Here is a 16939-nt window from a genome sequence, read left to right on the forward strand (position 1 = left end):
TTAAAACTATACATCACCTTCATGCCAAATGCTTTGAAGACTTGCAAATTCAGGAGAAGCACTTGGATTGGAAACCAAAATAGATACTTAATAAGGTCCAATTTTGCATATACCTGATGATTTTTAATAGCAATATCAATGATTTCACAGATATGAGAGACAAACGGATTTAACTGTAGTCACCCACAGTCTTGTAACTTTTCATGAAAAGGTAGTCTGTTACATTAATAAATTAAAATGAACTGCTTAAGATGCTGAAGACACTAAATCAGAAGTACCATAAGTAACATCATAAACACAATTACTGATTTGAACATATAAAGTAAATGAGCTCATTAAAAACTCAAAACATTATTCTTTTAATGTGCACAGTATTGGTGGATAATTATTGACAATTATTAAGGAGAAAACATTACAAAAGTGGTTCATAAAGGTGCAAAGAAGCAAAGAAATGAATGATGAGCCAAGAATAGATATAAAGTATGATTAAAAGATTGGTCAAAGAGGAGAAGGAGGAGATAAAGAGACATAGAACTAGGGAAAGAAGTTATTGGAAAGTTGTGGCACTGAAAATGCAACAGAGATTGAAAGGGACATGATCATAAAGGAGCTAAACACCATAGAAGAAGTTCAATCTTTGGAGCTTAAGGGAATGGGGCTCAATGCAGCTCAGTGAACACAGTAAGTGGGTGAACAGGATTTGGTTGAAGTTGGATTATGGACACAGAGGCTGGAATTTTACCGGCACCCTCATCCCGGAATCGGGGTGGGTAAGACTCGTAGAATGGAATTCTCTGTTGGCCTCGGGCAGGATTTTACGAGCCTCACCCGAGCAGAGTCGTAAAATCCTAACCAGAGTTTTGGATGAGGCTCCAGATGGCAAAGGTACAGATCAGGTTACAGTAGTACATGTAGTGCGGTGGGGCATAGATAGGTAAATGTAACTGAGCTGAAAATCAGGCGGTCTTGAAAATGGGACTATGAACAGGGTCAAAAATTGCGAATACCAGAAAATTACATTGTTCCTCTGAAGCACTCTCACTTCTTCCACTGAAAACAATCAGAAAACCTCTTCAGAAATTTAACTCCTTTAATGTTAACAATTCCAATGTTAAATGTCTGTTTGAACCCAAGGCAGTTGTCAGGGATAATGATGAGAACGGCAGAAACCAGAGTCAATGAGGGTTAAATGGGCATGTGGGAAAGTCACCCCCATTTATTGCAAAACAGGAAGACGTTCTTATCCACGATGGCTGTATCAGTACTCCACATTGTTCAATGGCTGCATAGATTAGCAGGGCAGCTAACTACTGTGAATGCCCAGCACGAAAGCTACTCTGAACCTCTGAAAGAGGCTGGTGCTGAGATCATTTTGAAGATTGTGCTGTGGAAGAATCAACAACGGTTAACCATGGGAGACATAGTGAGCATGATCTGGACTGGAAAATCCCACCTGAGGTCAATAGATCTTTGCATGGTTCGCTCCTGCCCGTTACCATTCCCATGGCAGGGGGATGAAAAAATTCTACCCAGTACATCAAGACTTATGGAAGAGACTGGAGGAAGAAGTGGAAATAAGTAAAGATGTGACCTGGTAGCCCTCCAGACACATGCACAGAAAGCAGTGAAATGTAGCCTCAAGTCACCTCAAGCAATGCAGAAAGTAGTCTAGTGATCTCATATCAACTATCAAGGAAAGAATAGTTCTTTCAAAGGACCATTAGTCTCATCAACTGTTCAATTAATTAACATAGTGCAGGGGAGTTAATGGGAGAGGAAGGTATGCCTGCAATTTTAATCTCCATGGAGGAGATGGTGCTTCCCACAATGGTAAAGGGCATTGCTGACAATTATCTTCCATCTCCTCCTCTGTCTTCTAGCACCTGTTACCTTGCATGGCCCCTAGTTATTCTCCCGGTCATCCCAAGGTAAAGCCTTGCTAAGCCACCCATGACAGGAAGGAACTGTTTGCACACATGTTTCAGTAACCAAAATGTACTTTTGTGCCAACCAGATGCTGACTATGGAACTTTAAAGATGTATGGGCAAACAGCCAAAAAGGGTAGAACCTCAGCAAAACCAGAATAAATATTCTAACAATTCACTTGCAAGTAGTGGATGATCTTTTAAATAATGGTGGCAGAAGTTCCTTCATATTGTTCCCTATTGTGTTTACCGAGGCTGCCTGTTGGAAGATGGAACTACAAAATGAAACCATGGCATCAAATCAGCAAAACATACTGGATTGTAATCACAGATCATGAATACCATTTTCTTACTTTAAGAAACCTCACATTGCATGAGTAAATGAGTGTTACAGAAGCAAATTTCACTCCCAATGGTCTTGCCCTTCTCAGCACATAACTGGAGAAAATTACAGCTCACCTTGGATTTGTCAGGATACAACACAAGGATAGCAGAGAGGTAGAGTTGCACATTGCTATTCTACATGTGAAATTTTACTGTATTTTCAGATGATATTGACAGGAGCCACTGGCTGGCATTCAGAAACAAGTATTTTCCTTTATTTAATGATTTTTTAGCAAGTCATCTCTTTTGCTACACGCTATTTTTTCTTTACAGGTCTGAAACATGGCCATGCTTTCTTTTGCTCGGATGAGACTGTCTTTCCAAAGTTGTAACAAGGATTTTCAGAAGATCTTTAATATTTCAGAAAACTTGGGAATATGCCAATACTTTCATAAGGACACCAATGCAGACAGGTTTAAATGATGCTGCTCGAGAGCATAGCATGTGTAAAAACCAAGAGACATAAAATATTGTTACTGTGTTTAATAAGACAAGCATCCATGTTTGGAAAGATAACAAGATCATTTGCACAACACATATTAGTAGTTGAAACATTCCATGATGATCTCATATAATACAAGAATAATACACAGGTAGAAAACATGGATTTGCATACCTTACATGACTATTTTCTTAAATGAAAACACATAATTGTATTACCTGAAGGCATATCTGATTTTTAAAAAATGATCATATACTATAAAGTACATTCATCATCAAATGATATGATTTTAGCTTTCTAACTAATACAGTGACTGCAACTACTATATATTCATACAGGTTTTTGAATAACATCACAGCACCACAAGTTAAACAAGTTAACAGTTATTCTCGGGGGGATATTACAATATCTGTGTAAGCGTACAAACTATGAAAATTGTTCAGTTAAACTTGATACAAGTTTTCAAATTTTCTTTTGCGAAGACATAAAATGACATACAGTTACTGATTGCGAATTGAAGACTATATTGGTAAATAATTGAGCCAACAGCTACTGAGTGATCAAGCCTGTCAAACAGGGGGAAAGAAGTAACAGCATCATGCATTTGAAGACAACCTCTGTAACTTGAGGAGTAATAGTTTACAAATATCTGCATATTTGCATAAACTGCAGTCAGTATTTGGTTTATTATACCCTTGGGCTCAAATTTATTTCAAAAGCAAATACTTGTTCTCATGATTTGTGCTTCAGGGTGTTGGTTGGCAATAGAATTAGTTTCTGCATGTGATGGCCATTATGCCAATTGTGCACCATTTCAGTCCAAAGGTGTAATAAAATGAAACATACCAGACAAACATAAGGCGACATATCAGAAATTATACTTTGGTTCATCAACATTTCAAAAAAAGCATGCCAAACCACAAACCTACTGCCTTATTACAGAAAATACAGAAACAGCTTTGCATTGGGAGTAATTTTATTGAATCCAATGATTATTAGAACACTTGTTTCCTACAAATCTTTGCATGATTAAGGTCTATCATTTACAAATTCTAAAATGATTCATTTGCAGTAAATATTTAGATACACAAATAAAATAACAGTTCTAAGAATACATTTAATCTTGATAAAAGATGGAAGAATGATGCAAGCCAAGTAGGAACCAATGCTTAAAAATGTTGCCATACTTTAAAAAGTTGTAAATTTGCACTCTGCATGGCAAGCATGTTTAACAATGCTAATGAAAAGATACAATACTTTAGGTCTTTACCAATGAAAAGGTCTAACTTTCATTTTTTCCCTTACAAAAACAGACTACTGCAAAAAAATGAACATCGAACATTTGACACATTTGTATTAGGATGGTCAGCTTTTTGCCATTATAAGTACTGTAAAGTTTTCTGCAACGGTTGCAGGAGTTGGCAAGTACTCTCCAAATTGTTAATATGAATATTATTTGTCCTTTTTTTTACAAAAATGTTGCAATTCGAAATACCTTTAATAAAACTTTACCATGCACTGTTAGGCAAGAAACAAACATAAGACATGTTGGAACTAAAGTGGTAAAAAACTTTGACACAAGTACAATAACTTCACACAATTGTTCACTAATATAAAAAATGAACCTCCAATTCTTCGAGGTATACAAATTTTCTGAGGTGGAGACATGTAGTGTATTTAGTTCAATATCATGAGCATGTTTTACATATTTTATACACAATATAAATCACACACTCAGTTACTTGTTAATGACACTTAGGCGGAGTCAACAAAAGTGATGCTTCAAGGTGCTCATCCAGAATTTGTAGCAGGAATATTCTTTTAAAAACACTGTTGATTTGCTGAGAATTACTTTTCAGCAGTTCTTCCCCAAATTCTAAATTCACGCTTAATTAATTACATTGTATTGTTTTGTCTTGATAGCAACAAAGCTAAATGACTGAATAAATTGTTAATGCAGAACTTTGGGTAAAGAGCATATTTGAAGAAAAATAAGACACAAGGATTGTACAGTTTGATGCATACCTAATGATGCAACAGTTTATACAATGATTTCTGGTTCTGACAACTCAACCGTTCCATTTCAGAGCTGCCAGCTGAACAAGTATGTGTTCATTTTAAGCACACATTTCTTCATCCTTTTCTATGCCATTCATTAACAAATATTCAATTCCAAATCAGATTCCCACTGCAAATTATCACTTTAAACTGAGAGGAGCATTCTGGAATTGTTTGCTGAATAGAGCTCTGTATGTAAATATCTAATTTATTATGTTCTTCCTGTAGCTACAAATCTTAATTTGCAAAATGTGACTATAGTATTCTGTGAGATTTGGTTAAAAAAAAACAGAGGAGTAAAATTCTTGGTCCCTTCAGCTGCCATAGTCATTGCATTAAGAGGCATCAGTGCACCAGGTGTTGGTCCCCTTAAGTTCATACATACTATCAGTCATCGTTCTGGAGGTTCTTAGCTTCTAAACATGTAGGGTCACAAAGCCACTTAAACAAACTGTAACTACAGGGGCTCAAATCTGCTAAAAGCAGCAAGGATTTAAATGGTTATAAGTTATTACTCTGACAGCAACTAGAAGCTATTTCTGTTATGAACCTGCAGACACTTGTATTTTACACAGCTTTTCTCAATATATCCCTTAGAATGAAAAGTGGACTGCAACAAAATGTCCCATGCATTTTAATCTTTTGTCAATTACTGTACATTAGGTAAGCATTCCTTCTGGTCCATTACATTTTTCATTTTGAAGCCCGTTGCCAATCTGAGCTAAGTCAAATGTAACAAATATTCAGTTGTATCACAAATTTATTAAGAAAGTAAGTGAAGTTTATGAAACATGGTTACTCATGCTTTTATCGGAGAGGTGGCTATTGAACTTCCATTTTCATCTGCTGCATCTTTCTCTTTACTGCCACTGTACTGTCCAATGAATGAACCATCTTCATTAAACTGTCCTTCTGAACCACCATCTCCATATTCTGCCAAACTGTCATCACTTCCTGTTGGCTTCATTGCCTCATTCAGTGTTTGCTGGCTTTCTTTCAAAGGTTTGTCTTCATTATCACTGCAAAAGAAATAACGTGCTGTCAGAAAACTAGCTCTTGGCACAATGGTGATGGAAATCTGGAAGATCTTTTGAGCCTCATTGCTCCTTTGAGATGAATTGTTTAATAATCTTATCATCCTTGATTTTTTTTAATTAAAGGAGTGCCACAATTTTGTCATGCGTTAATACTTTCACAAAAGCAACCTTACATATATACTTCAGTAACACAATCGCTGACCACCTGGCATCATCAGCAATTGAATTTTAAATCTATGATCACAGTATCTTTCTCAGAGATTAAATTAGTAGTATCTATGTACTTTCATACTGGCTCATAACTTCCTGTCTCTCCAGTGTTGCATTTGGGGGTACCCCAAAGAGGCAAGAGGGAATTCCTCTTGAAGGTTCCAAGTAAGGGTTTTGCTCCACAATTCTCTAGAAGTGCCAAGTTCCCCCATACCATTGGGCTGCACTGGGAACTATATGTGATTTAAATTACTAATTTCAGATAGTTCTGCCAGTGTTGCACTAATAATTATTCTGAAAGAGTTAGAAGAACTAAAACCACCTGTTACTTCAGCATAACTATTTTAAATACCAATCGGACACCCCCCACACTTCCAATCACACAACGGACTCCCCCACCATCCCATCAACACTCCCACCACTCAAGCACAGGCCCCCACAGTATTCCCTACCTTGACCTCCCTGTCATGACCCTTTGACTCAACCTCCATAACCCCTTGCCTGACCTCCCATCCCTTCAGTGTCTAACCCTCCAACCCCCTTTGATGTTTAACAACCTAATGTTCGGATCTCCCCAAAACCCCATGTCTGACCTTTCCAAACAAGATGTCCAAACAACTCCAAGCGCCCCAGATTTGTGAATCACAAAACCCCCTGCAAATGTCCAACTCACCCAAATGTCCAATCTCCTTAATCCACCTCAGATGTCTGATCATCCTCAAGTATCTGACCCTTCCAAGACCCCTCTTGTCCAACACCCCCACTCCCCCCAATGTCCAACTACCTGATGTCCAGCTTCTCTAAATGTCCGATCCCTCCAACCCCAAGAAGTCCCCCACTACCCCATGATGTCCAACCCTTCAATTCCCATCTGATGTCCAAATACTTGTTATTCCCCTCCCCCAAGTCCCCCCAAATGTCCAACGTCACCAAACCCCACACCTTAATGTCCAATCCCACCTGATATCTAATCCCCCCACAAAATCCCATCCACTTACCTTCTCACTGGCCTGAAATTTCAATGGAACCTTTAAATTCACCTGCTTTACAACAGCCAGTGCCATAAAAAAGGGGAGGTGCCGTTCTTCACTCTGCTACTTTTAGACTTCGAGACCCAGGGATCTGTTGCACTGTCTGGATCTTGTTTGGCCTGAGTCAGGAGGGTCAGGTGAGACAGGCACTGGAGTAATGTAGAGCAGGTAAGTGAGTATGGAGTGGTAATCAGCATCCGATTGCCATTCCAAGGAAGTTTTGGCTCACTGACTGGTAAATTGATAAGTCCTCATTGAAATTGCGGTTGCGTTTCTAAAAATCATAACATTGCGTGAAACAACCTTAAGTGAATCAAACTTCCCACAGGAATCAACGTTAAAGGCAGAGTTGGGTTCCTTCAGATATTTCTCATCCAGAAAAAAAATCAACATACAAGTTGAAATACTGTACCATACACATGCAGTACTGTGCATTCTTGGCTGAAATAACTTGCAACATAAAATACATCACTAATTATATAAAAACTTGATACAGCATCCAATAAAAAAACTCACCAGACAAGTACCTGTACTGTGTGACCCCCAATGACAAGGACCTGTACCTGTCTGATGAGTTTATTTTTTCATTGGATACTGTATCAAGTTTTTGACTCAACCTAGTGGCAGAAGTTGGTCAGTCCACTTATCAGGCTTCAAGCTAAGACTCATTTAGGATGGAGATATGGAGAAACTCTTCACACAAAGCACTGTGAATCTTTGGGGAATTCTTACCCCAGAGGATTGTGGGTGCTCCATCATTGAATACATTTAAGACTGGGACAGATTTTTACCTCTAGAAGAATTAAGGGATATGAGGAGTGAGAAGGAAAATGGAGTTGAAGCCCAAATCAGAGATGAATCTACTGGATATCGGAGGGGGCTCAATGGCCATGTGGTCTCCTCTTGCTCCAATGCATGTTCTTATGCTCAGATGTACTTGCACTGACCAATATATGTCGCTAGATGGAGGCAATGAGTTCAGTGGGAGTTCAGGACTCCTGCAGTCAGGAGCAAAGGCCACTGCAGAGACAGCAGTGAGGAGAAGAAGAACAGAGCTCAGGCCTAACGGAAAGAAAGGGTGGAAAGTGAAACTGGGAAGCGGGGAGGTGGGGGTTGGTAGGAGAGGCAAGAGGAGAGGAAAGTGGGACAGACAGAAAGCAAGGATGGTGGAGCAGAAGGCAAGACCAGGGAGGTAGAGGTAGAGACCGCGGAGATAGAAACAGAGGGTGGGGGTTGGTTAAGGAGGCGAGAGGTGAAGCTGGGAGATGGGGTGTAAAGGTCAGTTGTTGGGGGGGGGGGGGGGGGGGTGAGGGACAGAGGTAGCAAGTCAAGGCCAGCAGGGAGGGGAGCTGTGTGGGCGGAGAGATCTGGGTGCAAGAGCAGAAGCGATGAGAGGCAGGTTTTGTGGCAAACAACATTAACAACATGAAATTAAATATTGAGACCACTTGATTAGCAAGTGAAACAATGGGAGAAATTTACCCATCTGCACTCTGGAGTTTCCCTACTGGCATTAGCAGTGCCTGTTAGGTGGAATTCACCCACTTATAGCATGTAAAAGTATGCATAACCTGCAACACGCCTGCCAGCCTAACTTTACAGAGATTTGGCACCAATTGTAAAAGACCCCACAATCTTTCACAGTTGAGAGACAGGCCCCTCAACTACAGCCAACATGGTGACCCCCAATGACAAGTGGGAAGTCCCAAACCTCAGCACAGAGGGGCATCCTCCTCCTCACCACTAAAAGAATGGGCCATCTCAACTCACACTCCCAGCACCATGCAGGCAGGGGAGGCATTGAATCAGGCTTCCAGCCTGATAATTACATGCATATGAACAGTTTTGAATGTTCACCTCATCAGGGTCAGTGAAGTGGGTTACGATCAGCAGGATGTTTTAGCCACCCAGCATTAATTCCTTTCTAAGCCCTGCACCTGATTCAGTGGGCCCTCAGGATTGACACCAAAGGCTAGTGGTCCCGGTGAATCGCCCGTAAAGTCTCATGAGTCAATATTAAGCAAGGACTTATTGTAGTTGACAATATCTTATTGTGTTCATGAGAATCAGATATAAACAAAATAATATCACTGTCAGTGTTAATTACAGCATGGGGCTGCAGGAAGGTAGTGAGAGATGCATGGTGGTATAGTGGCAATATCATCTGACTGGAGGCCCAGCCTTATTCTGGGGACATTAGTCCATATCCCACCATGGCATTCACATGGAATTGAAAAGCTAATGTTGATCAGAAAACTTTCATCATTTGTTGCAAAAGCCCATCTGGCTCACTAATGTCATTTATGGAAGGAAATCTGCCATCCTTGTCTGGTCTATATGTGACTCCAGACCCACTGCAACGTGGTTGCATGGGCAGCACAGTGGTTAGCACTGGCACCTCACAGTGCCAGGAACCTGAGTTCAATTCCGGCCTTGGGTGACAGTCCTTGTGGAGTTTGCACGTTCTTCCTGTGTCTATGAGACTTTCCTCTAGGTGTTCTGGCTTTCTCCCACACTCCAGAGATGTGGGGGTTGAGCTGATTGGTCAAGCTTCATTGAAAGGATAGGCTCTAGGCTCTGTGCAAAGTCAATCTGATCCAGATTCTTCCATGTTTTATGAGATTGACTTCCGGCTTCCCAATGCACCATACATTTTTGATTGAATATACCCCTTCTGCCTCTGCCCTGTTGAAGTGCCCATCTGAGTTTTCCTCAGCAGAACCCATTTGCAAACTTGTCCTTGGCACCTCTGCTATTTTTGCTCTGTGACTTGGCTGCAAACCACTCATGCCCAGTATCTCAGCATGTGCAATTCCTGCCTCTTTTCTACCCTTGGCATTATTCATGGTAACTGCGAGTGCTAAATCAAACAAACAACTCTCACCATATTGCCCCTCACTGCCTGAACAGAGAAAAGTACAAAGATACGTTTCTGGTGCAAGGATGGGGAAGATAGCACTGCTCCAAATACAGTGCACCTTTCCTTTGAAAGATATAGTCTGCTTATTGTGTTGTGCAATAACAGCACAATTATTGTGTTTAACTGGTGCAAGCCCTTCACAATTTTGGACACCTGAAGAGTTGTAATGCCACTCGACAGCCCACAAGAAAACAAGAAAATGGGATGGATAGGATAGAGGTGGAAAGACTCTTCCCGCTCAAAAAAGACAGTAGGACTAGGGGGCACAGCCTCAAGATAAAGGGGGGGCGGTTCAGAACGGAGTTGAGGAGGAACTTCTTCACTCAAAGGGTGGTGAATCTCTGGAATTCTCTGCCCGTTGAAGTGGTGGAGGCTGCCTCGCTAAATATTTTTAAGAAGCGGGTTGATGGGTTTTTGATAAGAGAGGGGATTAAGGGTTATGGGGAGAGGGCGGGAAAGTGGAACTGAGCCACGACAGATCAGCCACGACAGATCAGCCATGATCTTATTGAATGGCGGGGCAGGCTCGAAGGGCCAGATGGCCTACTCCTGCTCCTATTTCTTATGTTCTTATGTTCTTATGTTCTTAAGAAAATGGAAAAGGAACAGGCCTTTGGCCCTACTCCACCATTCAATAATAGCATAGCTTACCTTATTGTAGGCCTAACTCTGCTTTCTTCCCTTCCCCCATTGCCCCTGACTCTCTTGTTGATGAAAAATCTGTCTTTGAATATGAGGGGGCTTGTAAAAGGAAGCACATATCCTGCCCGCTGCCAACTCCTGATCTGTCTCCCATTTATCCAGGCCAGGGGGCGGGGGGAGGTGATGGTGGTGGATGCGAACAGTGGAGGTATCAAGCAGCCTGCCCATCCTTGGACCTATTGAGGCGCTTAAGTGACAAATTCATGGCCCCTTAACAATCTAATCTACCTATTACTATTTTACTAGTGGCAGCTGAGGGTCCAAGCCAAATTAGTAGACTTAACAATCTGATGTCAGGTAAGGAAAGGGGGAGAATCTCCTATGGGAGTTCCCTATGTCCATTGGAGGAAGTCCCTCCAAAAGCTCACCTCCCCCACTTTAGCCTTCCTTCCCTGGCCTCTCAAACCTGTCCCTCCTACATCCTCACTCCCCTTTCTGAGATTCACCAGCCAGGCCCTGCCAATATCCTTAGCTTCAGTCTGGCCTCCTCTTCCTCAGGAACTGCCACAAGACCCCAGCAGTCTTGACCGCTCAACCCTGGTGCTGATGGGACTATAGAGTACCAGCCATCTGACTGACCAGCCATGTCTCTAAGAGAGGAATTCCACCCCAGTCTTGCAAGTCTCGGCACCCCATCATACATTATATGGCTGTTGCGCAGCTGCACTTGGTGGGAACACATTTCCCATTGGCACTTTGGGATTTGAAACCTCACTATCCAAGAAATCCTGCCGCACCTTTCATTCTTCTAAACTCCAAGAGTATAGACCCAACCTGCTCAATCTTTCCTCATATGACAACCCCTTCATTTCCAGGAATTAACCTAGTGAACCTTCTCTGAGCTGCCTCCAATGCATGTTTATTCTATTTAATAATGATTAGCAGTGGCTGCACACTGCAATCATGTTAATCAATGGACAGCAGCAAGTTTGTGTACTGTCTGAATTACATTGAAAAGATAATCATGCATCATAATTCCCACACCTGTTTTCAGCTGCTCATGGATTTAGCCTGCTCTGTCAAGAGATATTTTGTTATCTTCTAGTAATTCTCTTGCTCCTAACATTCATCTAACTTGTCTACAGTTTCTTGGGCCAGTTTTGACATTCAGTTTAAAGATATGAATTAAATGTGTCATCCAGTTGCCTTCTGGCACTATTTCTTTCCCCACTGAATTTTATACAGATTAATACCTCTGCAATCTTTGGATTGTATATATCGCCTTGTGTTTTGTCTTTGCTGTTGCAATATCTGACGTGACTTGTTCTGCTGTTAATATTCTCACTTCAGTTACATCTGTAGCTAATTACCTATTCCATATCTTTTTTCAGGATCATCCCCTTTGATTTTAATTTGATCATCTCTGAACCACCATATCCCTAACTTAATTCTCTTTTATTACTTCTGCATCTATAGAACACTTTATTATTCCTTTTTTATTTTTATGTATTCTTTTCACTTTCTTAACTATCTAACATTTTCCCTCAGATCAACAATTACCTTTTCCATCCAAACCTTTAGTGTTTTCTATCTGCCTCTTTCCTTACATTCATTTTGATTCATGCCCCTATATGGTTTCCTTTGTTCTTAATTTTAGTGGAATATATTTTCCTAACCCTTCTAAACTCTCCTTAATTGATCTTGACTTATTTTTGATCGTTACTTTTCTCCAGTTTACCTTCCGAAACTCTATCCTCAATTCTCATGGATAACTTTTCCCTTAATCTATCCCTTTGGTTTTTATACTATGTTTATCTCCCTCTATCATTACCTCAAAGCTTTATATTGTTATCACCCTCCCACTTACTTTTCTGCTCTATTCATTTCACATTCCTAGATTTCTCAGTGCTTCCACTTTTATTGGATTTCTTATATATTGGATCAGAAAGGACTTGTGTATATGCTACAATATTTTCATCCACTTCCCCATTTTCACTCCTTCCCTTTTCTCTTTGCCTACATATTCTCCCTTTGTATCCATTTCCATATTCTGAGCTGAATTTAATGCTAACAGGTAATAAAAATACTGAAGCCACCAGTGTCTGTCTACTGCAGGGCAACATTCCGGCTTGGACTGATAAGTGGCAAGTTACATTCATGCCGCATACGTGCTAGGCTATGACTATCTTAACAAGAAAGAATCTAACCATCTCTCCTTGATATTCAATGGCACCGCCCTCATTAACGCCCCCCCAATATCCTGGGAGTTACCATTGACCAGAAACTGAACTGGACCAGTCATATAAGTATTCTGCCTTCAAGTACAGGTCAGAGACTGAGAATTTTGTAGAGAGTAATTCTTCTTCTGACAACCCAAAACTTGTTCATTATCTACAACGCACAAATCACTTCCACACTTCTTAGGGTGGCATAGTGGCACAATAGTTAGCACTGCTGCCCCACAGCGTGAGGGACCCAGATTCAATTCCAGCTCAGGTCACTGTCTGTGTGGAGTCTGCATGTTCTCCCAATGTCTGCATGAATTTCCTCTGGGTGCTCCAGTTTCCTCCCACTGTCCAAAGGTGTGCGGGTTAGGTTGATTCCATAAGCTTTCGATATTAATGGAAAAGGATGCATGTTGTTCTAGGGTTAAGGTGCTAAATTGGGCAAAGTCTAACTACAACTAAATTAGGCGTGATTTGGAAGCTATTGTTTGGGAGAGGCTGTTTGAGAATAAATCCACATTTGGCATGTGAAAGTCTTTTAAGGAGTAGTTAATCGGACTGCACAACAGTAATATGTCTGTGAAAAAGGGTAGGAAAGGCACGATTCAGGAACCATGGATGACCAAGGAAATTGCGAGTCTAGTCAAAAAGAAAAAGATGCATACATGAGGTCTAGGCAATTAAGAATAGATGAAGCATTTGAAGAACACAGGGAAAATAGGAAAGAGCTCAAACAGGGAGAAAGGAGGGCAAAGAGGGGTCATGAAATGTCCTTGGCAGACAGGATTAAGGAAAATCCCAAGGCATTTTATACATATATTAGGAACAAGAGTGTAGCTAGAGAAAGAGTTGGTCCACTCAAGGACAAAGGAGGGCAATTATGTGTCGAACCAAAGGAAGTGGGTGAGATCCTTAATGAGTACTTTGCATTGGTATTCGCAAAGAAGCGGGACCTGACATTTGATAGTGTCTCGGAGGGGTGTGTAAAACCTTTAGAACAAATCATCATTATGAGGGAGGAAGTGTTAGGTGAATTAAAAAACATTAAGGTAGACAAATCCCCAGGGCCAGATTACTGTGGGAGATAAGAGATCAAATTGCTGGGCCTCTAACAGAAATCTTTGTTTCCTCGTTGGCCACTGGTGAGGTCCCAGAGGATTGGAGAATAGCCAATGTTGTCCCATGATTTAAGAAGGATAGCAAGGGTCACCTGGGTAATTATAGGCCAGATGTCTCTATCAAGTCAGTGATAGAGACGTCAAGTCTCTATCACTGACTTGGCATCAGTGATAGAGAAATTGTTGAAGAAGATTCTTAGAGATAGGATCTATACACATTTGGAACTGAATGGTCTTGTTAGTGACAGATGGAATGGCTGTGTACAAGGAGGGTTACGTCTCACTAATTTAATTGAGTTTTTTGAGGAGGCGACAAAAAAGATTGATGAGGGAAGGGTTGTGGATGTTGCTTAAATGGACTTTAGTAAAACATTTGGCAAGGTCCCTCATGGCAGGCTGATGCAAAAGGTTAGATCACATGAGATCAGAGATGTTCTAGCTAGATTCAGAACTGGCTTGGCCACAGAAGACAGTGGGTAGTGGAGGAAGAGTGTTTTTCTGTATGGAGGTCTGTAACTAATGGTGTTCTGCAGGGATCAGTGCTGGGACCTCTGCTGTTTGTAATATATATAAATGACTTGGAAGAAAACTGAAGTGGTCTGATTAGCAAGTTTGCAGATGATACTAAGACTGGTGGCGTTGCGGATAGTGAAGATTGTTACAGAATACAGCAGGATAGAGATGGCTGGAAAATTGGGCGGAGAAATGGCAGATGGAATTTAATCCGGACAAATGCGAGGTGATGCGTTTTGGCAGATTTAATTTGGGGAGAGCTACAAAATAAATGGCAGAATCATCAGAAGCACAGACACACAGACAGATCTGACAGTACAGGTCCACTGATCTTTAAAAGTGGCAGGTGGTAAAAGTGGTGAAGAAACATTATGACATGCTTGCCTTTATCGGCTGGGGATTTGAATATAAAAGTTGACAAATTATGTTACGGTTACATAAAATGTTGGTTAGGCCACATTTGGAACACTGTGTCCAATTCTGGTCACCACACTACCAGAAGAACATGGAGGTTTTGGAGAAAGTGTAGAAAAGGTTGATGAAGATGTTGCCTAGTATGGAGGATATTAGCTATGCAGACCGATTGAATAAACTGGGATTGCACCCCCTGGAAAGAATGAGGCTGAGGGGCGACTGATAGAAGTTTATAAAATTATAAGGGATATAGATAGGGTGAACAGTTGGAAGCTTTTTCCCATGGCAGAAATGACAATTAGAAGGGGTGCAAGTTTAAGATAAGGGGAGAAAGGTTCAGTGGAGATATGCGGAGGAAATTTTTTACACAGAGGGTGGTGGGGGCCTGGAATGCACTGCCAAGTGAGATGGTTGAGGCAGATAATTAGCGACATTTAAGACTTATCTGGATAGATACATGAACAGACGGGGAATAGAGGGATATAAATGGTGGTCTAAATGGGACAACATGATCGGTGCAGGCATGGGAGGACCAAAGAGGCTGTTTCTGTGCTGTACTGTTCTTTGTTTGGCCATGCTCTATTGCCTCTTAGTGTCAGGGAGATAAACATGTAGGGTTACGGGGATAGGGCCTGGGTGGGATTTTTGACAGTGCAGGCTCAATTAGTCAAATGGCTTCTTTCTGCACTGTGGGGATTCTATGATCCTGTTAACGTGTGCAGCTCCAACCACATTCAGGAACCCTGACACCATCCAGTACAAAGCAGCCACTTGATTGACACCCAATCCATCACCTTAAACTCTCTCCACCAACACACAGTGGGAGCAGTTGGTACCAAATAGAAGATGCATTGCGGCACCTTGCCAAAGATCCTTTGACAAATCCACAAACTCTACCACCTGGAAGGACAAAGGCAGCAGATGCATGGAGACATTTTTCTCTCCAAACCACTCACTATGCTGGCTCAGAACTTAATTGCCATTTCTTCACTGTCACTGGGTTAAAATCCTGGATCTTCCTTGTTAACACCATTGTGAGTCTACCAATTTCACATTGCCTGCAGCAATTTATGAAAGCAATTCGCACCACCTTCTCAAGTCAATTAAATATGGGCAATAAATGTTGACCAAACCACTGATGCCCACGTCCAGTGAAAGAATAAAGAAAATGCTGTTTCTTTCTGGAATTTAGTGATCTCAACTCACATGCAATAAATCACCTTTTCTAATGATCATTTGTGCCTCTCAATTAGCTTTGTAGATATAAGTAGCACATTGTGAAAAAACAGCATATGCCAACTGTCTGCATTCCACACAGTCAGCGATTTTGGGACAGAAACTGCTCATGTGCCAATAATCAGCAACGCTTCTGGACTTCTTTCTCCTGTTGTCGCTCAAAGGGATTGAACTCTGCTGCACATTCTGCCTGAGCAGTTTTTTCAGATCAAGAATTGTCATAGACAACTTGCATCTGACAGTTAATCTCCTGGAGGAGCAGGAGGAGGTGAGAACCAGCAGGAGATCTGCTGAGGTAAGGGCAGAGTTCTAAAAGTAAGAACATGAAATGAGAGAAAAGGGGGAGCAGTTAGAGTTTACCAAACTAGGCTGAGAAAGAATGAACAATAGATCATGTGGGCCATCAAGACAAAATTTGTTCCTGACAATTTAACCTTCTGCCTCAAACCTACGTATAAATAATCCTCAAAATGCAAAAATCAAAAATAACAAATCTCATTCTCTACTTAGCCGAATACCTTTAGCGTCGTTCCTAGCCAGATAATTATCAGGTTCTTTTTTTGAGAAGCTATTTGGCAGTGTCAACAGTTTTTCCTGGCAATTAGTGTTGCATCTCCATGACCAAATGTGCCTTTTAATTCTGTGCCAAAATACAAGTTAAATTATTATTTGCCTCTAAGCATTTAAAAGACTTGGATCATATTCCCCTTAGGCTCAGCTTTCTAGTGGAAAACACCCAGAAGTGACACTGGAACACCAATTGCTGCCTCAGATATTACAGTG

At 41.1% G+C, this 16939-nt stretch overlaps 1 protein-coding gene across 8 annotated transcripts in view; it reads right to left on the reverse strand.

The window, feature by feature from the left end:
- Positions 1 to 2747: 2747 nt before the first annotated feature.
- The window catches only part of chl1b (cell adhesion molecule L1-like b), a 742190-nt gene continuing 727998 nt past the window's right edge, over positions 2748 to 16939 (reverse strand). For 5 of the 8 annotated variants that reach the window (XM_080183743.1, XM_080183751.1, XM_080183766.1 and 2 more), the window contains one exon: positions 2749 to 5829. In XM_080183743.1, the coding sequence (XP_080039869.1) occupies positions 5610 to 5829 (220 nt within the window). In that variant the 3' untranslated portion in view covers positions 2749 to 5609. Of the gene's footprint in view, positions 5830 to 16939 lie in introns of all 8 variants that reach the window. The other 3 variants (XM_080183774.1, XM_080183783.1, XM_080183793.1) reach the window with 3 other exon arrangements.

Source organism: Carcharhinus amblyrhynchos, chromosome 3, assembly GCF_965287045.1.
Source record: "Carcharhinus amblyrhynchos chromosome 3, sCarAmb.v2.hapA, whole genome shotgun sequence".
NCBI classification, from domain to species: Eukaryota; Metazoa; Chordata; class Chondrichthyes; order Carcharhiniformes; family Carcharhinidae; genus Carcharhinus; species Carcharhinus amblyrhynchos.